The 23,790-nt window shown below is 45.1% G+C and overlaps 3 protein-coding genes across 3 annotated transcripts; 2 read left to right on the top strand and 1 right to left on the bottom strand.

Annotated features, from left to right (window-relative positions):
• Nucleotides 1–10,930: 10,930 nt before the first annotated feature.
• On the bottom strand, nt 10,931–12,687 carry LOC115263330 (histone H2A-like). The gene has a single exon (XM_029866628.2). The coding sequence runs from the start codon at nt 12,543–12,545 to the stop codon at nt 12,165–12,167; it is 381 nt and encodes a 126-aa protein (XP_029722488.2). The 5' UTR covers nt 12,546–12,687; the 3' UTR covers nt 10,931–12,164.
• LOC115263152 (histone H2B) lies at nt 12,659–13,398 on the top strand. The gene has a single exon (XM_029866079.2). It carries the CDS (start codon nt 12,795–12,797, stop codon nt 13,254–13,256), a length of 462 nt encoding a protein of 153 aa, XP_029721939.2. The 5' UTR covers nt 12,659–12,794; the 3' UTR covers nt 13,257–13,398.
• Nucleotides 13,399–16,034: 2,636 nt separating this feature from the next.
• Nucleotides 16,035–22,829, top strand: LOC109400233 (uncharacterized). The gene is made up of 2 exons (XM_029852422.2): nt 16,035–22,591; nt 22,650–22,829. Exons 1-2 carry the CDS (start codon nt 17,746–17,748, stop codon nt 22,676–22,678), a joined length of 4,875 nt encoding a protein of 1,624 aa, XP_029708282.2. The 5' UTR covers nt 16,035–17,745; the 3' UTR covers nt 22,679–22,829.
• The last annotated feature ends 961 nt before the right edge of the window (nt 22,830–23,790 follow it).

The following is a 23,790-nucleotide window of genomic DNA, read 5'->3' as shown; positions in this document are numbered from 1 at the left end:
ACATCAAGGATAAATTTACTTAATAACTTTTTTTCTAGATTTTTTAGCTAAGTTCTGTAAAAAGCAGTTGAAAGCTAATAGAAAATGGGTTATATTACCGCTCTCATCTTAAAATTTGGTCGACCCAACTTCCAGCGACACTGCCGTAAGTTTATATTCATTTTTCAGAAAATTTGGCAACTTTGGGTTAAGTTTACATACAAAATTTTTTGAAAAAGTTCCTTTTAAATCATGTTCAAAGTTTCTTTGACTTATTATCTTTTGAATGAAACCTAGGGTTTTGAAATCGGACGCAAATTGGTGGAGATATGGGCCTAAAAAAATGACATGTTTTTAAGGGGGTGACCCCAAACTTTTGAACGGGAGTGTATGGTCTCTTTATGGTGGAAACAATAACAATTTCTGAATTCAAAGTATCCGTTGGTGTGATACCTATGTTTTCCATGAAGAATGTTTGCCTTAAAAATAAAAACTAGATAAAATTATAGCCGTAGGTCTCACTTGCCCCGGATTCTCACTTGCCCCGGGGTACCTTATCGCAGCTGAACTTATCAAGATGGCCCCAGAAAAGTTGGCCACCTGTCTGCATCGGCTGATAGTCAGAATCTGGGAAACCGAACAGCTAACGGAGGAGTGGAAGGAAGGGGTAATCTGCCCCATTCACAAGAAAGGCGACCATTTGGAATGTGAGAACTTCAGGGCGATCACTATTTTGAATGCTGCCTACAAAGTGTTATCCCAGATCATCTTTCCGTCGTCTGTCACCAAAAACGAATGAGTTCGTGAGAAGTTTTCGAGCCGGCTTCATCGACGGCCGGTCGACAACGGACCTGATCTTTACCGTACGGCAAATCCTCCAGAAATGCCGTGAATACCAGGTCCCAACGCATCACCTGTTCATCGACTTCAAAGCGGCATACGACAGTTTTGACCGCGCAGAGCTATGGAGAATCATGAACGAAAACGGCCTGCCTGGGAAGCTGACTAGACTGATTAAAGCAACGATGGACGGTGTGCAAAACTGCGTAAGGGTTTCGGGTGAACCATCCAATTCATTCGCATCTCGCCGGGGACTGCGACAAGGTGATAAACTCTCATGCCTACTTTTCAACATCGCTCTGGAAGGTGTGATGCGACCAGCCGGGCTAAACAGCCGGGGAAAGATTTTCACAAAATCCGGTCAATTTGTGTGCTTTGAGGACGACATGGACATAATTGCAAGAACATTTGGAATGGTGGCAGAGCTGTACACCCGCCTGAAACGCGAATCTGCAAAGGTCGGAATGGTGGTGAATGCCTCAAAAACAAAGTACATGCTGGTAGGCGTAACCGAACACGACCGGATCCGTCTGGGTAGTAATGTTACGATAGACGGGGATACTTTCGAGGTGGTGGAGGAATTCGTCTATCTCGGATCCTTACTGACGGCTGACAACAACGTGAGCCGTGAAATTCGGAGGCGCATCATCAGTGGAAGTCGGGCCTACTACGGGCTCCAGAAGAAACTGCGGTCGAAAAAGATTCACCCACGCACCAAATGCGCCATGTACAAAACGCCAGTAAGACCGGTTATCCTCTACGGGCACGAGACATGGACCATGCTCGAGGAGGACCTGCAAGCACTCGGAGTTTTCGAGCGACGCGTGCTATTGACGATCTTCGGCGGTGTGCAGGAGAACAGTGTGTGGCGGAGAAGGATGAACCACGAGCTCGCTGTACTTTACGACGAACTCAGCATCCAAAAGGTGGCCAAAGCCGGAAGGATACGGTGGGCAGAGCATGTTGCAAGAATGCCGGACAACAACCCTGCAAAGCTGGTGTTTGCAACTGATCCGGTTCGCACAAGAAGGCGTGGAGCGCAGAGAGCACGATGGGCGGACCAGGTGGAGCGTGACTTGGCGAGCATTGGGCGTGACCGAGGATGGAGAGCGGCAGCCACAAACCGAGTATTGTGGCGTACTATTGTTGATTATGTCTTGTCTTAATGATGTTGAACAAATAAATGTATGTATGTATAATGTATATTTTGCCAAATTTGCCCCTTTAAGGGCCCCTCCTGACTACACCACTGGCCTATCACCCATGAACCAAAAATAGTCCGGTTGAAATCCCCGGGGGACACTATCGTAACCTTCCCTTGTAAGTATATGAATCCAGGTGGAGACAGAAGCAAGCCTAGTGGTGTTAGTGCCAAGATAGTGTTGATGGGAATGTGTTTGAAGTTCTTAAAGAATTTGTTTATCTTGTAAAATTGTGACATGTGACAATGACTTTTCCCGTGAACACAGTAATTTGAATTGGTAACTTGGGATCGAATACGTATCTGTCATAGGATGCAAGTACTTGGTTGGAATCAAAAGGAACAATACTTACATAGCCCGATTTTCTTCGAGTAAAAGAAAACTTGAACTTGAACTGTGTTGAAAACTACAGTGATCGACTATGCGAATATGGGCACTTGGGCAGTATATTGCTGATAATACAGATTTAGCCCTCTAAAATAGACCACTTTAAAGAAAAAGCGGCTTGCACTGCTATTATTATGATGAGCACAGCTGTACCTATTGGATCGCATTAGCATCTCTTCCGGATTCAAGTGAACCGGGCAAAACATTCTCAGCATCTTCCACCTCCGCCCGTGTTTGGCTCCCTCAACATTCGCGCACAAAAAGTTCAGCCGAGTTCAAGTTCCCGTGTTGAACCTTATTCGCGCGGCACCACCAACAACCTGAGCCGCAAACTATTGCGGGCGATGATACGATGCGGTGTGGAAAAGAAAAACACACAGATCGACCGAGCCAAGGCAAGGTGGGCACCACCGCACCACTGTTGAAGACGAGCGCGCGCAAATAAAGGCAAAAACTTGCCTTTCGCCTTGTTTGCTCCAGCCAGCCAGAGTAGTTGAGCCAGAGCTGGTTGAACTTTTGGCGCTCGTTGAAGTGGCAAAAACCCGTTGGAATTGAATCACGGCGGGTTAGGGAGAACTTGCACAAAGTCAACTACATACAGTCGGTACTAGGTACTTAGGTAGGACGGGAGGACGAAAGATCTCTCTGAGTCACACGGTAAGCGACGAACCCCGAACAAGAGGGATTGAGAGGGTTCGATGAGCATTGACCTTCAGAAGGACATGCAAATGGGATGCTGATTTCTTCGGTGATAGCTTTTTCGAGGAAACAGGTTAAGGTGTTTGTTATTGCAAACCAAAAATGGTGCCACGGGAATCGCTAAAAATTCCCCACCGTGATACATCTTTTGCGACTCAGATTCAGACTCAGACTCAGATATGATGCTAATTTCTTTTCCACTCGAAAAACACGACGCAATCGCAGCGAAAAGTGGCGATGCGAAAAATTCGTCTCGAAAGGTTATTTCGTCGTGGTCGCCCAAGCCTGTGCTCCGTCGCGGTTCGCGGTGAATGCTGTCGTCATCATATCTCAGCAGCCAGCAGTTTAATTGGACAAGTTCCTTGGAAGTGTAGAAACGTCGTCCACTGGACTTGACGCAGTTTATTGCAGCGTCGTCGTCGTCGTCGTCGCCCCAGCCCCGTGGTGTTATTTATACTTTGAGCACGCAAAAACAGAAACAGGTTGCCGCGAGGTGAACGAGGTGAATGAGTCTCTCTGATTTCGCGAACAAGAACTTTTCGAATGGTTTCAATCTTACACGAGTAAACTTTGGGCACAAATTTGGACAGATTGTGAGAATCTCGGATGATCAATCGCCAAAGGGTGCGGAAAATAACGGTCACGATTTGTCGTTGACACATTTGCTTCCATGCTGAGAGAATTCAGGCGAAAACCAGCCAAGATAAACCTACAATCAGCGAACGTCGATTGACGTGCCCAACTGGTGACCGCCGAAATTACCGTTATGACGATGGGCGTTCATGATTGTATGTTTTTATTATTATATATTATTTATGATTCGTCATCGACACCTCCATCATGAGTAATGAAAGGAAGAGATAAGTTGTTGAACAGGTGTTTTTGAGTGAGTAAGCACTGTTGGGCAGGGTTTTGTGCAAAACAAAATTTTCTTGAGTCAGTTACTATATAAAAGTTATTTGTATCTGATCCATTCGAAACATGGAAAAGTTTACTACCACAATAAGGTCTCATATAAGACCATAGATCCTGTCCAACACACCTCCTGCAGCGCTACGATTTGGAACCCGCGGTCCTTCAGTATATCGGCGAGTATGCGGGTGCCCCCGATGAATTCGAGAGATCTGCAGTTCCATGTACCGAGCTTCCAATCGCAAGTCCCTTTTAGTCGCTGTGGTCGTCGCCATTGGTATCGGTACGCATTCTTCTCTTGTTGATTTTTCGGTACGTCTTTTTTACGGCTGGCTCGCAGGGCCTGACACCAACCCACTAACCCAGGGAACTGGGCTTACCTTCCCGGAAGCTACGGGTTCTGCATTGGCATTTCCTCCAACTACAGTGCTAAATAGCTAGGATCAAGCGCCGGTCTTCGCCGGGGGTGGTGTTTTTAATGGGCGTCCGGAGGTAATATTTTACCTGAGCTTCCACCCATTTAAGACGTTGCCACCCAGTTAGTTTAGCCGGAAAATCATGTTCTGAAATTATCTGTTGAAGCTCACTTCTTTCGCTGTCTAAAACCCCTTGTAACCCCCCTGAAACGCATCTGAAACCCCCTGAAAATCCATGGAACATTTCTGAAACCCTCTAAGGCCCCTTAAACACTTCTTTAACGTCCCAGAAACCCCTTGAATACCCCTGGAACGCTCAGTTAACCCCCTGAAATCCTCTCGAACACCCCTCGAGCGCCCCTGAAACCTCTTAAAAATTATTTGAACACTCATGAAACTACCTGTATTCCCTTAGGACACCCCATGGAACACCGTTGGGGGATGACACTGGGACCCCTTGAAACCCCTCGAAGCCCTTGAGAACCTTTGCGATGCCTTAGTCACCCCCTGAAAACCCCTGAAATCCCTGAAAACCCCTAAAACCCCATTGAACGCCCATGAAACCCCCTCAGATTCCCTGAAATATCCCTGAAACCCCTGAAACATCCTGAAGCCCCATGGAACACCTCTGGGACTCACTGAAACTCCCTGGAACGCTCCTGGGATCTCCTCAAATCCTCTTCCTGTAACACCCTGGATTGTTCCTGACACCCCCTCAAATCTCATGAAACGCCTATGAAAACCCCTGAGGCATCGTGGAACAAGCCTAGAACGCCCCTGAACATTTTCAATCAACCACGAACCAGATTTACGAGGAAAGATGCATTCAGCGCCTCATATGTTTTTTTAGACAAATATGGTCTTCTACAAAGTTGTTCCCTCCCTGTTGTAAGGCCCCCTTTCCAATGTACATGAAAATTAGGGTGTTTCATATTTTCATAGAAATTGGAAACCAAACTTTTTTATTTGCAAGAATAACTATACACATTCTTCGGGAAAGTTGTAGAGATCTATCAATTTTCAGCAAGTTTGCTGAAGACAGTTTTTATGTAGCTTTACAATTGACCGATCTAGAGATATTTTTCTGAATAAGCTTAGGGTGGTTCAAGAAAACCCGGTTTTCTGACATTAACTTTTTCAGTTTTAATTTTCCATCAAAGTCGTTCAACAAATATTTGTAGAGCGATATGACGGGTTGGGGCAAACAAAAAAATATCTTTTGCAACATTCGTGCAACATGCGGGCAAAATATTTTTTTAATGTTTGCCCAACCCGTCATATCACTTTTTCAAAAAACTTAATTTTTAAGAAAAACACCTGTAACTATTGAACCAAAAGAGATAACAACCATCTCAGCGCACGAAACGACGCGTCTTCAAATGCTCTACAAGTGTTTCTTGGACGACTTTGATGAAAAATTGAAACTGAAAAAGTTAATGCCAGAAAACCGATTTTTCTTGAACCACCCTAAGCTTATTCAGGAAAATATCTCTAGATCGGGCAATTTTTAAAGCTACATAAAAACTGTCTTCAGCAAAATTGCTCAAAATTGATAGATCTACAACTATCCCGAAGAATGTGTATAGTTATTCTTGCAAATTAAAAAATTTGGTTTCCAATTGCTTTGAAAATATGGACCACCCTAAACTTCTCAGAACGTCTAAATGTTTAATGGTCGTTCTTAATCTTCGTCGACGGAATTGTTAGATGAATGAATAGCGGAATTTACGGTAAAATCCATGGTTGCTACAGGTAATCAGGTATCGAGATTGCACAACGACTTAGTTTTAAGAATTTTTATTGAAAACATAGTAGGTGCGGATCAATTGCCTCGGAATTAAAAAAAATGCCAGAATTCCTCCAGACGATTTTGATGATCTCCCTGGAATTTCTCCAAGAATTGGGAACATTCCTTCGAGGATTTCGTGGTTATCGTGAAATAATTCTCCACGAACTTCAATGAGAAAAATAAAATCAGCTAAAAACTTCTCTTAGTTCTACCAATATTTGAAGTATTTGTCAAAATTTAAACGAAGCTATGCTTAGACTTACCTAAATTTGTGGAAAAAAACGATTTATCAGTCAGTCAATTCAGTCAGTCTTTCTATCAGAATTTTCCCTAAAGGATCCCTTAAATTACTAGGTAACAATCAATCAGTCTACGCCATGATTGCATGGGTTCAATTCCCAGCGGCGCCACCAGCATTTTTATTTTTATTTTTTTTTCCGGTTTGTGCTTCGTTCGACGACGGGAGACTTAGTGAATGGAGTGAACGAGTGAACATTCTATATGGTTTTGGACGGGACATTTCCACTTGTTAGATGCTGAAACCAATGGCAAACACAAAGAACCATCTAGGATTATCCAGTGAGTTCGTTCCTTGTTGTTTTTTGTACGTTGTACGTGACGATTTTAGGGTAGCCTAAGGAAGCTAAATGAACTGGTTTCCAGACAAATGTTCGTGGGGTGGCCAAGCTTTTGTCACGAGATAACAACCATGTTATGGTAACAATTATGTTCTTCGAATGAGTGTAATCAGTTTCGTACCTTTTAATTCCGCCCTATTTTGCTTATCCTTTGACAGATACGCGTATTTCGACTACCGCTTGTAATCTTCCTCAGTGTCAGTTAACGAAACTGATTACACTCATTCGAAGAGGGTATTCTGCTTAGAGGGTTCCATCATGTTGTTTTCCGATGGTCTCCAGTGAATTTAGCTTATCCTACGACAAACCATTAGGAAGGGTATTACCTTCCGGTGTGACTATGCAGCTATAGGAATCCTTGCGCTGATGGTTGGTACACCATTAAATTTCGAATAAACTCGTAGAACATTAATTTTTCCAGAATCACGCAAAATATCAGTTTTTGAAAATTTAGTTTATATTTTTCTTCTTTTTACAAAAAAAATAACTTTAAAGTCCTATAACTTTTTAACCGTTTGACCAATTCTATTTTTGTAGCTTGCTTTTGTAGATATTTTTGTTGCCTAAAAATGCTGTGAATGAACTGTACCTTTAAAAAATCGGTTTAAAATGGATAAATATCAAAAGCCGTTCGAAAACACGTAGTTTATTAGAAAAATCAGAATTTTGGCAAAATTTCAATTGTTTTCATGCTTAGTTTCGGGCTTAAAGTGATTTTTTTTTTTCTAAATAACCATATGACAGCCTTAAACTTTAATTTTTGGAGTGTTCTGAATCAAAAAATATGTTTATGTTTTAAATGCGAGGAAAAAACTTTTAAAAAAATGCTCCAATGTGTTACATATCCCTAAATATGATGCAAAGTATCTGGTATGGACTAAAAATGCAAATAATCGCCAAAAACTCCAATTTTACATGAAAAATTCAAGTTTTGGCACTTTTTGGTGAAAAGTATCATAGAGGTGACTACTTTGATGAATAGTTTGTTTGGGACAAAGAAACAGAAATATCTATAAAAGCAAGCTAAAATATTTGAAATTGGTCAAACGGTTCAACAGTTATCGGACTCTAAAGCTAAAAATTTTTGTTTAACCCTAAAAGGGATCATCATCAATGTATTCTGTCTAAACCAGTCTTGATTAAACATTCTGTGAAAAGTTTTGTCAGTGATTTCTGCTGGACTTCTGACGGAAACTCTTCCGGAAATCTTACAAGAATACTGAAATTTCGCCTGGAAATCTCCAGAATGTAGGTTGATTAAAAACCATTTAAAATGCTGTAAATATTTTAAATAAAATGGTTTTATGCAATTCAGTATAACAATTTCTATTTTGTACTACTCATTTCAGTATCATAATGACCTACTTTTCCGTAACGTTTCATTTTGCAACTGAAATGATGTGCATAATGAAAAGTAGTTGCATACTTTTCATTATGCAACTCATTTGAGTTGCATTATGAACATTATGCAACGCAAATGGATTGTATAATAATAAAAAAAAAATTGCATATTTTTTTTTTGCAAGTTGTCACTATAATATTGGATTTTATTCTTGCCGTTTGATAACACTCAGCCTACTTTTCATCACTATAAAAAGCAGTTGCATTTTCATTCATAATGCAATTCATTTGGGAGCGAGCGTGAGGTGGTCGAGAGGTGGCGGCAGCATTACGATGAGCACCTCAATGGCGACGTTGCAAGTACCGAAGGTGGCGTGGTAACAGATCTAGGAGTATGTGCACAGGACGAAAGACTTCCGGCCCCTGACCTTCAAGAGATTGAGGAGGAGGTTGGCCGGTTGAAAAACAACAAGGCCGCTGGAGCAGATCAACTACCAAGCGAGCTTCTAAAATATGGTGGAGAAGCACTGGTCAGAGCACTACACTGGGTCATTACCAAGATTTGGGAGGAGGAAGTATTACCGGAGGAATGGATGGAAGGTATCGTGTGTCCAATCTACAAAAAGGGCGACAAGTTGGATTGCGGGAACTACCGCGCGATCACACTACTGAGCGCTGCCTACAAGATACTCTCTCAAATTTTATGCCGCCGTCTATCACCGATTGCAAGAGATTTCGTGGGGCAATATCAGGCTGGATTTATGGGTGAACGCGCTACAACGGACCAGATGTTCGCCATCCACCAGGTGTTGCAGAAATGCCGCGAATACAACGTGCCCACACATCACTTGTTCATCGATTTCAAATCGGCGTATGATACAATCGATCGAGAACAGCTATGGCAGATTATGCACGAATACGGATTCCCGGATAAACTGATACGGTTGATCAAGGCGACGATGGATCGAGTGATGTGCGTAGTTCGAGTATCAGGGGCACTCTCGAGTCCCTTCGAATCTCGCAGAGGGTTACGGCAAGGTGATGGTCTTTCGTGCTTGCTGTTCAACATTGCTTTGGAAGGTGTAATAAGAAGAGCGGGGATAAACACGAGTGGGACGATTTTCACGAAGTCCGTTCAGCTGCTTGGTTTCGCCGATGATATTGATATTATTGTTCGTAAATTTGAGACGATGGCGGAAACGTACATCCGACTAAAGAGTGAAGCCAGGCGAATCGGATTAGTCATTAATGTGTCGAAGACAAAGTACATGATGGCAAAGGGCTCCAGGGAGGAATCACCGCGCCCGCCACCCCGAATTCATATCGACGGTGATGAAATCGAGGCGGTTGAAGAATTCGTGTACTTGGGCTCACTGGTGACCGACGACAACGACACCAGCAGAGAAATTCAGAGGCGCATTGTGGCAGGAAATCGTGCTTACTTTGGACTCCGCAGAACTCTACGATCGAACAAAGTTCGCCGTAACACGAAGTTAACCATCTACAAAACGCTGATTAGACCGGTCGTCCTCTATGGGCACGAAACATGGACCCTACGTGCAGAGGACCAACGCGCCCTTGGAGTTTTCGAACGGAAGGTGTTGCGTACCATCTACGGCGGAGTGCAGATGGAAGACGGGACTTGGAGAAGGCGAATGAACCACGAGCTGCATCAGCTGCTAAGAGAACCAACCATCGTCCATACCGCGAAAATCGGGAGGCTACGGTGGGCGGGTCACGTCATCAGGATGTCGGATAGCAACCCGACTAAAATGGTTCTCGAGAGTCATCCGACCGGTACAAGAAGACGTGGAGCGCAGCGAGCTAGGTGGGTCGACCAAGTGGAGGACAATCTGCGGACCCTACGCAGAGTGCGGAACTGGAGACAAACAGCCATGGACCGAGTGGAATGGAGGCGGCTACTATGTACAGCAGAGGCCACCCCGGCCTTAGCCTGACCGGTAAGGTAAGGTAAGTTGGGTTGCATTATGAATCATAATTAAATTGTTTGGTCAACAAACTGTGTTTCCGCGTCAAGAGTTTGAAAAACAGTAACGGTTATAGCCCAGCTTGCTTGATTCAAGTTTTGCGTCTAGCTTGATGGAACACGTGGGTGTTCCCGTTCAACAACCAGGAAGCATGATGATACTGATAACTCGGCAAGCCTCGTCGGATAAATGTACGACTCGTGCTGAAAAAATCAACTTTTTGTAACTCGTTATTTTCAGAAAAAGGCGGAGGGGCCCCTTGTATATGGTACTTCGGTAAGGGGTGTGCTTAACCCCTAAAACTCCTCCCTTGGGAACGGGCCTGACTATTAACACACTTGCCTTGATAACGAAATATTCCCAACACAAATTTTCAATTAAATCTTCCATCACAAAACACACAAGATTGAGTGCAGCATTCCCATTTTTTGACGTAAACTACGTCTATGGGGAAGGTACGGTACTGTACCACGGCACCGGGTGTAAAATGAAAATCTAAATTTTGCGACCGTCACGAAATTATGAAAGATTTTGCACGCTAATAACTCAGCCATTTATTGACCGATTTTTAAAATTTTGCCATCAAACAATCGCAAAACTATGTCCCTTTCATGTCAAATAGAGAAAACTATTGATTTTCAACAGCAAACTATTGAAAATTGCGGAAAAGTGAACCTATGTTTTAATTTTATCCAGCCAATCACGAGCGAGCACATTTTTTGGGTTTTCTCGCTTGGTATATAAGTTATTGTCTTCTTCTCATCTTCCATCATTCTTCCGCGACACCTCGAGGGGAACGCATCGGAGGACTGCTAGCCAGTTTCTCCGCTTGCTTCTCCCTTCAGTATGCTTTGGCTAGCCGAGCGCGGTGGTCGTCGGCTGTTGCCACTTTTACCAGTCGTCGTCGTCGCGTCGCCGTGCGCGGTACCAGTGGGGCCGCCAACCAGACCGGATCGGATCTGCGCAAACTTTCTTCATTCTGGCTTCATCGGGCGTCCGGGCAGTACAAGCCAACATCGGAATCAACAAAATTATGGAACGCGCTTGCAGTAATACTGCAAGTAAATTAAAACAGCCCTTGAAAGGGCTACGAAAATGTCCCACGGGAGTGAATCGAATAATTTTCTCAGGAGGAAAGCCTCCTTCAGTATGTTCTGCCCAGGCATGCGCGGTGGTCGTCGGCTGATACTAGTCGTCATGGCAACGCCGTGCGCGGTACCGCCAACCAGGTCACACCGGATCGGATCTGCGAAAATTTTCTTCATTCTGGCTTCATCGGGCGTCCGTGCAGCACAAGCCAACATCGGAATCAATAGAATTATGGAACGCGCTTGCAGAAATACTGCAAGTAAATCAAAACAGCCCTTGAAAGGGCTACGAAAATGTCCCACGGGAGTGAACCGAATAATTTCAGTATGTTTTGTCTAGCCGTGCGCGGTGGTCGTCGGCTGGCTGATGCTAGTCGTCATGGCAACACCGTGCGCGGTACCAGTGGGGCCGCCAGCCAGTTCACACCGGATCGGATCTCTGCTAAAATTTTATTACGTCAATGTCAATGTCGGCGTGGAAGTGTGTTTTCAGGTAGCTTATGCCAATTTATTAGCAATCGAATCCGACCACATCGCGGCCTATCTTGATGTACGTGCCTGAATCGCCCGAGAAATTCGTTTTCTTTGATCGCAGTACGCAGATGCGTACTGAAGAAATGACAATTCAAGTGGCACTGTTAGGAAGTTTCTGCCAGGAATCGGTCAAGACATTTCTCGAGCGATTTCATTTAAACACGAAACTGGGCTTTAGCAGCCAAACGATACTCAGCAAAACTATCATCGACTGAATGTTGTCACCAACTCCGCTATCGAACAATGTGTGGGCTAACAGAACATGTCTCGAAACAACTCTCCAGCGGGGCGAATGGGATATGGTCGTCCTGAAAAGGACGGTTTTGATTTTGGGTCGACACGCGAGGACGCCTATGCCGTCGTCTTCTTCTCGGTCTTCTTGGGCAGCAGAACGGCTTGAATGTTCGGCAGGACACCGCCCTGGGTGATGGTCACGCCGGACAGCAGTTTGTTCAGCTCTTCGTCGTTGCGGATGGCCAACTGCAGATGACGGGGGATGATTCTGGTTTTCTTGTTGTCACGGGCAGCGTTTCCCGCCAATTCGAGCACCTCCGCAGCCAGATACTCCATGACGGCCGCCAGGTAGACTGGGGCCCCGGCACCGACCCGCTCGGCATAGTTGCCCTTCCGGAGCAGACGGTGGATGCGACCGACCGGGAACTGCAATCCAGCACGGCTGGAACGGGACTTTGCCTTCACCCTCGCTTTGCCTCCTTTGCCACGGCCAGACATTGTGTGCGTGCGTGCGTGTATCTGCCTCTATACTGATGGCAGGGCCGACGGTGTCGAGCGCTTTTGTACTGGCGTAACGCTGCGCTGCACCAATACTGGGACGGCACGAACGAGACGGACTGGTACGACGTGCGAGCCAAAGGGGCGGAGCTTCGCTTGCTATTCGATCGGCATAAAAGCGGAGCCCCTGCCGGTTGGTAGGTATCACTTTGCGCGCGTATCCCAGCCGAAGCAGTCGAAGCTCGAAACATGGCACCACCGAAAGCAAGCGGAAAGGCCACCAAGAAGTCGCCCGCCGCCGGCAAGGCCCAGAAGATCATCGTCAAGGGCGAAAAGAAGAAGAAGAAGAAGCCACGCCGAAAGGAAAGCTACGCTATCTACATCTACAAGGTGCTGAAACAAGTCCACCCGGACACCGGTGTCTCGTCGAAGGCTATGAGCATCATGAACAGCTTCGTCAACGACATCTTCGAACGGATCGCCGCCGAAGCCTCCCGGTTGGCGCACTACAACAAGCGGTCGACGATCACCTCCCGGGAAATTCAAACCGCCGTCCGGTTGCTGCTCCCCGGCGAGTTGGCCAAGCATGCCGTTTCCGAGGGGACCAAGGCCGTCACCAAGTCACAAGCTCGAAGTAGACGAGACATCGATCCCCGCACCCCGAAAAAGGCCCTTTTCAGGGCCACTGCAACCCTCCCGCGTAAGAGTTGATTCCGAAATATAGATCCAATAAGTGGGGGCAAACTTTCCCATCGTTGTTTTAGCTGGCAAACGGTGTCATCCTTGCATCTCCGCGAGTGGAGCAACTGGTACGTAACCAGAGCTAGAGTAACATGCCGGGAGTATAAGCTTCCGTCTGGTGTGCAATACTGGTGTTGCTAGCAGCTCGGAAGTATACACTATAGCATTTTAGTTGTTGCTCGCTCTGTCAGTACAGCTCGGTTATCTAATGCAACTGCTACTTCCCGTTATGATTTCACACGTTTCCGAATACTAGGCAGATTATTCTGGGGCTGTTTCTTCGCTCGTTTTCCAGTAAAAGGCATTGGGCGCGGTTTGAACTGTAAGCTTTTGCAGATTAGCCCCGAACACGTGCCAGAGCACAGCCTCGAGCCTGGTAGGCTGTGGAGTGAGTAGTAGGTAGGTGTCACAAACCGGCGGTTTGTGCTAGTCGTCATGGCAACGCCGTGCGCGGTACCAGTGGGGCCGCCAACCAGTGCACACCGGATCAGATCTCTGCGAAAACTTGCTTCATCGGGCGTCCGGGCAGCACAAGCCAACATCGAAATTAACAAAATCATGAAACGCGCTTGCAGTGATACTGCAAGTAAATTAAATTAAAACAGCCATTGTAAGGGCTACGAAAATGTCCCACGGGAATGAACCGAATAATTTTCTCAGGAGGAAAGTCAATCACTGTGAGCGCTGTGTGAAAATTGAACTGCGCTTTGCCGCAACAATGAGACATTGAATTCAAAAGTGTGAAAACTGTGCTACTTGATTGGCAATTGGAAAACATTTTCTTCAACTCAGATGATGAAGAAATTTTCATTTTGATGAAATGCATTACTCAGTGTTGCCATATTTCAATGTATGTATAAGTCTTCGCAAAATTCTTGAATCAATGAGATAATTATTATTCGAAAGCATTTGGTTTGCATTGTGCAAAAATTAACAGGTCTTACGCATCCATGATAAATTCATTCAGAATGTGCAAAAGTAAAGATTTTTGTTCGCCCGCGCGTCACAGCCACGGCATCGACAATTACAATTTTAGCATCAAAGTCTGCGCCACCGTCGCTGTTCTGGCTCCCGCTGCCTAAAACAAAGAAATCTTTATCTACAGAATCTTCCTATGTTGAAAGTTTGCTATATGCTAAAAGAGTTAACGGTGAACATTCCTAGTGTCATATCCGCCAACTATTATGGAACCACGCCACTAGTACATTAAACTCAGAACTAAATAAATTATAGAAATTATGTGTTACCTATTACAATTTTGCGCTACTAATTTTCAAATGATAAGTGAGTAATATTTTGAAATACTATGACAATGTGTAAACATCTCTTTGATTACATAGAAATCTGTATGGAATCACTGATTATTACCCCTCTTTCATCCAACCAATCACGTGAAAGAGGGGAATCCAGACACTTGTGCGATATAAAAGCAAATTGCTTCTTCGTATCTTTAATTATTCTTCTTTAACTCATCCATGCGAACGCATCGACGGGGATGCATAAAAGAGAGCTGCTCCGCTTGGTTGGCATCAAAATTCAATCAGTCACTGTGGATGATGGCAGCGAATACCAGCGGAAAGGCCACGAAGAATAATTCCGCCGCCCAGAAAAGTGTTACCTTTGTAACAACGGCTTCCAATAAGGCAAAGAGGAGGAAGAGGAAACAAAGAAGGAAGACAGCCATGGTGTACACGAACCGAGTTGTTCGTGCTTATGGGAGTACTATCCGAGTGACCTTCTCACTTGTTCCAGTGCTTCTACCGAGCAAAATGAGCTGGTTTCCGGCCCGAAAATGATGAAAACAAACGGCCCTTTTAAGGGCCAACAAAATATTCATTAGAGAGTTGATTTCGAAAGTTTGATGTACCCAGTATCCTGTCTATCCATATCGAATCTGTTGAACAACCACATAAAGAATCATCAATTATTATAAGTTTATTTTAATTTCATCAATAGAACTTTAACTTCGCATGCTCAAAACTTGTTAACGGTGTTACACATTGAAAAGAATGTCTAAATCGTGTGTATTCTTCTCACTTATTATAAATGAATGCTATCTCATCCGAGGCTTCTTCGCGACAAATGCTTCAATCAAAGCTCAAAGGGTCGTTTGGATTTTGTAGCTGATTCCCTATCACAGACATCACATTTGTATACCACAGTGCTGATGGGAATAAACGTTCTCTGTAAAATCCAATTTTAGCAGGAGTGCTTTTTCAAAGCTTTTGAAAGTGACACACAGTGATACTTGTGGAAAGTGGCGATTTTGAGAAATGTCTAAACGTTTGTCGAAGAAGTATTTGCGCGATTACCGCAAGCGCTTGGCGGACCAGCAGGCGGGGAATCCATCGAAGCGGCCAAGGACGGATGCGGAGCGAGCTCAATGCTATCGGGCGCGTATGAAGATGGCCGAAGGTAACGCGTCTCCAGCCGATGGTTGGGACGCTGGTGAAGGGCCTTCAACTCGAGGTAGGAAATTTTAATAATTTTTCGTAAAGAGGTGACCATTTTGTCGAATTTAATTCATATTTCGACACCTTCAAAACATGATAAATTGATTTCATGTTTTAATTCGATAGTTTTTTCCATGTATCTGAAAAAATTCACAAAACACCTCGCTTATCAGCTAATAGTGTACTATGCACCTATTTAGTGGAATCTTAAATTAAAATTTGGAATACACATTAAACTGTACAGAATTTTATAACAGAACTATTAAACTAAAATTTATAAAATATCAAAAGTAAACTGATATTTGCTCAAAATGTTCAATCCTAAATTAAAATTGTTCGATCTCAAATTCAAAATTTATATAGATAAACTAGTTTTCATGTAATACGATTCAGTGATTCTGTTCCAAAACCATTAAACATTTGAACTTTTATACCATTTTATTTAAAACTGGTAAATTTACACATAATGGATAATCTAAGCACTATTTCATAATTGGCTTGGAGTTTTCTAGACTGATGATAGCGTCGGTTTCGTGCAAAAGGAGAACAACTCAAAATATGTGCTTTTAAAATTTGGACGCAAATGATGTAAAACTATGTGAACTTTCATTACATAAATAACCGTTCCGAAATTCGTTGAAACACTTTAGATTTAGATATTTCTATCAATGTTGTACAATAAAAGCACAACTCAAATCGTCTAGTCCAATTATGAGTAATAATAAAATAAATGAGTGATTTTGTAGGTTGTAATTTGGGAGCCCTCCGAAGTTTTTCTTAAATTTGCATTTTTGAGTTGTGTTCTTCTTTCCAAAGGCGACGAACTATAGTTATGTAATTTACCTTGAATATAATTTGAAACAAATTAATTTTATTACACTCCGGCTCAAACAGTCTATTCTCATTATCGTCTGTCGTAATATAGTGCAATAAAGATTTATCTTGTTGCAAAGTATGTAGTGTTTTCTGCCTGTGACTGTCCTTCTGTCATACATTTTGTTTCTAGTGTTTCCTGCGGTGCGTCAACTTGGGGAACAAGTTGACAATGGGGTTGGGGATGTTTTGTTCAACATTGATGACCTTATGGTCGGTGATGGCTTTCCGGCACGAAACATGTTCTACAACCATCTCAGTCAAATCTCATGCTCCACCCTAGTTTCGACTGATGATGACAGCATGCTCGATCTGAGTATGTGTGACAACCTGTATCCTGAGCATACAGGGCAGGGTAAGAAAATATATTATTTTTGGATGTTATATTATGCAAACTGACTTTCTGATACATACCTTAATCGTAGTGTTCCCACTGGTTCGCTTGCTTGACAATCGTGCTCACAACATCATTGGTAATCCGGGTGTTGGGGAGATTTCGGTCAATACTGTTGATCTTATGGTCGGTGATGTTCCACCGGTGCCAAATTCATCTCGCAATCGAATAGATCAAATCAGTGAAATCAACTTGCGTGAAGAACGTGTGGATTTCTCGTATCCCGAGCATTCAGTCCAGGGTAAGTAACAATAATAATGTCTAAGTGTTTTGATTCATTAACAATATTAAAATTTTGTTTATAGCGTTCCCACCGGTTCCATCATCTGATTTACAAGTCGGAATCACCGTTGGTAATCCCGATGGTGGAAATACTTTGGTCAACTTTGATGACCCTATGGTCGGTGATGTCACACTGACGCAAAACTCATGTGGTTCTGGAACTTTGACAGCAGTCGAAAACGTGCCAGAACAAAACATTCGTGGCGGACACGTTGGCTTCTCGTCTCCTGAGCATTCAGGCCAGGGTGAGCAACTGCACTTATTTTGAAGTTTTACATGTAACCATTTTGTTACCCCACATTCCTCTTACTTTCCAGAACCATTTGAGCCGAACCTAGAAGGCGCAACGAAGGAATTCAAGAAGCGATTTGTCAACAATCGTTTTGGATTCCCTTGTGGCGTATGCGACAGGCTATGGTTTTCAAATGACTTAAAACTGCTCAGTAATGCCGAAGCGATGGTGTTAGCCGGCACCAATTTGGAAACCACAGGCTTGTCTGCATGCGTCACATGTAGGACCAGCCTGAAACATGGAAAGGTTCCATTGTTGGCTGTATCCAATGGCTTCCAGTTTCCAGAATATCCGTCGAATCCGCATCTGCCACCGTTGGACCCGATCAGTGAGCGCTTCATTTCGCCACGGTTGCCGTTCATGCAAATTCGGCGACTGCGCTTTGCAGCCGGCAGTTACGGCATCATTGGTCAGGTGATCAACGTGCCTGTAGATGTGGATCAGATGGTCAGGGAGCTGCCTCGCCAACTCGACGATGACAGAGCCATCAATGTCTCTATTAAGAAGCATTTGGTGCACAAGACCAGCTACCTGTCTGGATGGGTGAAGAAGGCAACTATCAGAGCCTGGTTGCAGTATCTGGTGACTACCCCGCTTTACCGTCACTACGGTATAACCTTCAGCGAGGATAACCTGCAGGCCATTGATATCCACCCTCGAGTTGATGATGCCATCGAAAACCTGGAAAGTGAAAACGACATCGAAATGCTGATTGGGCAGCAGCAGACCTTGCTTTGGAATGAGGATAAATGTTTGGAGATAGCTCCGGGGCAGAACAGAGTGCCATTGTCCATCATTTACGATGAGCACGCTGAGGAGCTGTCATTTCCGGATATTTATCTCGGACAACCAAGAAGGTTCAATTCGGAAATACGAGTGACGCCGTTCATGATGGCCACCAGTGAATTGCGACGTCGGGATCGACGGGCAGCCAAACCGAAGCATCTTCTGTATGTGGCAATGAAGATTCTTCGTCTACGCGTTTCTGAAGGACTTCAAAACACATTTCGGTGTATGGGAACCGCAAATATTACACGCGAAATGCTGAATGACAGGGAATTTCTCGAGCAATGCATCGATCGAAACCTGTCTTTCTTAAAGTCGATCCCAAATTCGGTGCAGTATTGGCAGCAGCGCAAACGTGATCTATTTGCGATGATCCGGCAGCTAGGGAAACCCACAATGTTCCTCACTTTGAGTGCTAGTGAGACAAAGTGGCCACTTCTACTGGAAACACTGCAGAGATTGTCGGGAGGAAATATAAATGGCAACGTTATGCAGACGCTATCGGCTTTACAACGGGCAACACTCGTGAACGAAGATCCAGTGACTTGCTGTGTGTACTTCAACAAACTTGTTGATGTTATAATGCAACTCTTGCAGTCTTCGAGGTACAGCCCGTTTGGAGAGTACCGTGTTGTGGAATTCTTCAAGCGGATCGAGTTCCAACATCGCGGAAGTCCCCACGCCCACATACTGCTCTGGTTAAACAACGATCCTAATGAAGCAGTTTCGGAGAACATGCCCGCCACAGCGCATCTGATCGATAGCCTTTGCTCCGTGAAGGCAGTTGATCTACCGGAAAGCTACGGAAACCAAGTGCATAAGCACACCTTCACTTGCTTCAAGCGGGGCGAGAAAAGCTGCCGGTTCAATATCCCGTACTGGCCGACGGATCAAACTAGGGTATTGCTGCCACTTCCGGTGGATGATGGACGCCGTACACAGCTGAAGAAACGATCCACCGAAATACACAATCTGTTGGAGACCAAAACGTTCGAAACGTTCGCCGAGTTTCTCCACGGTTGCAAGTGTACGATTGAAAGTTATCTCGATATTATTCGTGCATCGATAAAACGGCCAACCGTGTTGATCAAACGCTCGATGACAGAGCTATGGACCAACCCGTTCAACCCGTGGATCGCCAACATTTTGCAGTCAAACATGGATCTTCAGTTCATTCTCGAAGAGTTCTCTTGTGCAGCGTACGTAGTCGAGTACGTCAACAAGGCAAATCGCGGCATAAGCAGTCTTCACCGTGACCTTGTGCAGCTTTCAGAGCAGTTCCCGGATTGTGACCATTTGTCGCTGCTGAAGAAAGTCGGCCTCAAGATGCTGAACTCTGTCGAAATGTCTGCACAAGAAGCTGCATGGTATCTCCTACGCCAACCGATGTCCGAAGCCAGCAGAAAAGTAGAATTCATCCCAACCATGTGGCCGCACGAGAGGACCAAGACACGGAAGCGTACGCAGCAAATGAACGATGAAGGAATTGCTGACGATTCTACCGACATTTGGACATCCAATGTGATTCAAAAGTACGAAGCACGTGAGGAATTAGATGATGTATGCTTAGCCGATTTTGCCGCTTACTACACGAAAGTTCAGAACACGGCTAATTCATACCATCGTCGAACCACTGCACGAGTGCTACGTTGGCGCGGGTACCCCATGACCGATCTTCACAACTACAAGCGTGAGATGGTACTACTTTTCCTTCCGTTCCGCAATGAAATGCTGGACTTGCTTGATTGCAACAAATTCCTCCAGTTGTACGACGAGCATGAAAGCGGTTTGTTGCAAAAGCGAAAGGAATACGACTGCGAGTTCAATCTCGAGCAGACGGTCGATGAATATCTGCGCATGTGTGGCGCAAACGCTGACGAAGAACAAGAAGCAGCGACCGACAAGCACAACGAATGTGTCCGAACGATAACTATGGAGCCCAATGACGACGACATCCAGAACTTGCCGACTCATACCTTGACTGCAGTTGTCAAACAACGGTCCAATGTGATGAGTAAGCAAGCTTACTGCGAAATGGTCCGTGCCACAAACCCCGAACAGCGTGCTTTGGTTCTCCACGTCATACACTCGATCCATAGTTTCGATGGCGCCCGAAAACCGTTGCAGATCTTCTTTACTGGCCCGGCTGGTAGCGGTAAAACTTTTACATTGCGTGTCCTGATGGAAACGTACAATCGTTTCAGCCAAGCACATAATGCACAAAACAACGCATATGTTGCATGTGCTTCGACTGGGAAGGCTGCCGTTGCGATTGGTGGAACGACGGTGCATTCTGCTTTCCGCTTGACTATGTCGCGCAGGAACAATGCAAAGTTGAGCTTCGAAATCCTCCAGCTGTATCGGAATGCCTTCGCGCATGTACAAGCAATAATTGTCGACGAGGTAAGCATGATCGGGGCTAATATCCTGGATTCAATTCACGCAAGGCTACAGGATATAAGAGGAGAGTACGACGATGCCTTCGGTGGAATAGACATTATCCTTGTTGGAGACTTCCGCCAGCTGCCGCCAGTGAACGCTAGATTTATCTGGAAACCGCCAGCAAACTCCATGCATGGTGCTGTGTTGTGGCAATCGCTCAAGTTTTATCCTCTTGTCAGAGTCATGCGGCAGAGTGACGAACAGTTTTCCGCTGTGCTGACAAAGATCGGAAATGGCACTCGATTATCGGATGAAGAAACGCAGCTTATCGAAAGTCGCTTCCGAACGGCAGACTGGTGCAAGCAGAACGTTCCTAATGCAATTCGTCTCTTCCACCGAAACCTTGATGTGGACCAATACAACAACGACATACTGAGGGAAACGGATGGACTAGATTGTTTGGCGGAGGATGTTTTCAGTGGGTACCGTAGTGACGAGCAATTGGCAAGTGCAAGGAACAAGCTTCACAAAATGAGCGTTGTAGAAGCTGGTGGATTGCCATATCTGCTGCGTCTCACCGTTGGAATGCCGTACATGATAACTACAAACGTTGAAGTAGAAGATGGCATCGTCAATGGGGCAATTGGCGAACTCATGTACGTAGAGCAGAGCGAAGATGACCATCAGCAAACAGTGCGGTTATGGTTCAGATTTGAGAACGAAGCAATCGGATCTAAGCTGCGGATCAAATCAAGACCTCTCGTGTATTCGAGACCCGGCATCCTGCAACCAAACTGGACACCAATTACGAAACGGTCTGCAAACATTACCCTCGGCAACATGAAATGCAAAAGAGTTCAGTTCCCTGTGGTTAGTGCATGCGCTCTGACTGTACACAAATCGCAGGGAGGAACCTTTCCGCAAATCGTGTACCACTATGACAAAGGACAAGAGCAACAACTGGTCTACGTCGGGCTATCCAGAGTGTCGTCCTTGGATGGTCTTTACTTGACTAACGCGAAGAATGAGTTCAAGTTCCATCACGCTAAAGGAAGCGATTCGCCGAAGATGAAGGAACTTCGAACGGAAATGGAGCGTTTATCCAACCATCGCCTTACCACTCTCAGTGATGAATTGGTGGCATTCGTTGAGAACAGAGGCTCTGGTGTCGTGCTGGTGTCAGCCAATGTTCAGAGTCTGAACGCCCATGCACAGGATATTGCCACGGATCATGTGCTGATGACCGGCGATCTTCTGGCCTTGAGTGAGACGTGGCAGGATAACGAAGTGTCCACGCAAATCGAAGGGTTCACCAGCATTTCTCAATCTAAGCGGATCGGGGCAAGAGCGGCAGGAGTTGCAATTTACCAGAGAACTGGAGCAACAAGTGTGGCAGTTCCGCATTCGATAGAGAAGGCTTGTGCAAGTCACGACGTAGAGCTAGGATTGTCGGACGAATACGGAGACGTTTGTGCTGCTGAGGTTCAGATTATGGGTACACGCACGCTCTTGATCTCGTTGTACATTTCGCCAAGCACCACGACCAAACAGAAGAAATTCTTCCTGGCACGGAATCTCTTCATGTACATGAGATCGAGCATGCCCATCATCGTCACCGGTGATTTCAACATCGACGTGTCCAAGGAAGAAAATATTGAATTCATCGACTTCATGAAGCAATATCTTCACCTGGAATTAGCCACAGATCCTTCACAAGCGACCACTCTCGGAGGAAGCTGCCTGGACTTGATCTTCACACGTAAAATTCGTGCTGAAAGTAGGAGATACTGTTCGTACTTCTCGTATCATCGGCCCATTCTGTCAGTGCTTGCGTTTCCCAGTGGTGAGTTTCCAGGATGTGTATGTCTTAACCAATGAAATAAGTTCATATTTTATTTCAGATTCGCAGTCATCCACAAGCACTGAGTAAGGGTCGTGCATCTCTGTCGGTGGTTTCAAACCATTTATTTTCCCGCAGTCAGGGCATCTCTGCCGGTTGAGGGCTCTGCTTTCCTCCGGTTGAGCTCTGCCTTGTTCTTGCACCTCAAGAACCACCGCAGACACCGCAGACGTCCTTCAACCCGTCGTTGTGCTCGATCCACCTGTTCGAACAGTGCTGCCCCTCATGCTGCTCGCATCTGAGCGTATTGGGCGAGGATGATTCGCAAACTGCGGTTCAAGGTCTTAATCTTTGGTAAGCATATTTATTCGATACATTCAATTACATTTCTAACACTTCTTCTCCTTCCTAATCTGTTTCAGAACCTCTGTCGGTGGTTTCAAACCATTTATTTTCCCGCAGTCAGGGTATCTCTGCCGGTTGAGGGCTCTGCTTTCCTCCGGTTCAGCTCTGCCTTGTTCTTGCACCTCAAGAACCACCACAGACAACGTGCCGTTCCGTATCTGGAGCGCATCTATCATCCGCACCCAAGCATTCTCGGATGCTAAACACCGAAAACATCTGCCACAGTCCTTCAACCCATCGTTGTGCTCGATCCACCTGTTCGAACAGTGCTGCCCCTCATGCTGCTCGCATCTGAGCGTATTGGGCGAGGATGATTCGCAAACTGCGGTTCAAGGTCTTAATCTTTGGTAAGCATATTTATTCGATACATTCAATTACATTTCTAACACTTCTTCTCCTTCCTAATCTGTTTCAGAACCTCTGTCGGTGGTTTCAAACCATTTATTTTCCCGCAGTCAGGGTATCTCTGCCGGTTGAGGGCTCTGCTTTCCTCCGGTTCAGCTCTGCCTTGTTCTTGCACCTCAAGAACCACCACAGACAACGTGCCGTTCCGTTTCTGGAGCGCATCTATCATCCGCACCCAAGCATTCTCGGATGCTAAACACCGAAAACATCTGCCTCAGTCCTTCAACCCATCGTTGTGCTCGATCCTCCTGTTCGAACAGTGCTGCCCCTCATGCTGCTCGCATCTGAGCGTATTGGGCGAGGATGATTTGCAAACTGCGGTTCAAGGTCTAAATCTTTGGTAAGCATATTTATTCGATACATTCAATTACATTTCTAACACTTCTTCTCCT

The sequence above is a fragment of the Aedes albopictus genome, chromosome 3 (genome assembly GCF_035046485.1).
Source record: "Aedes albopictus strain Foshan chromosome 3, AalbF5, whole genome shotgun sequence".
NCBI classification, from domain to species: domain Eukaryota; kingdom Metazoa; phylum Arthropoda; class Insecta; order Diptera; family Culicidae; genus Aedes; species Aedes albopictus.
Note: the sequence above shows the minus strand (reverse complement) of the source record. Positions and strands in the feature narration are given on the sequence as shown.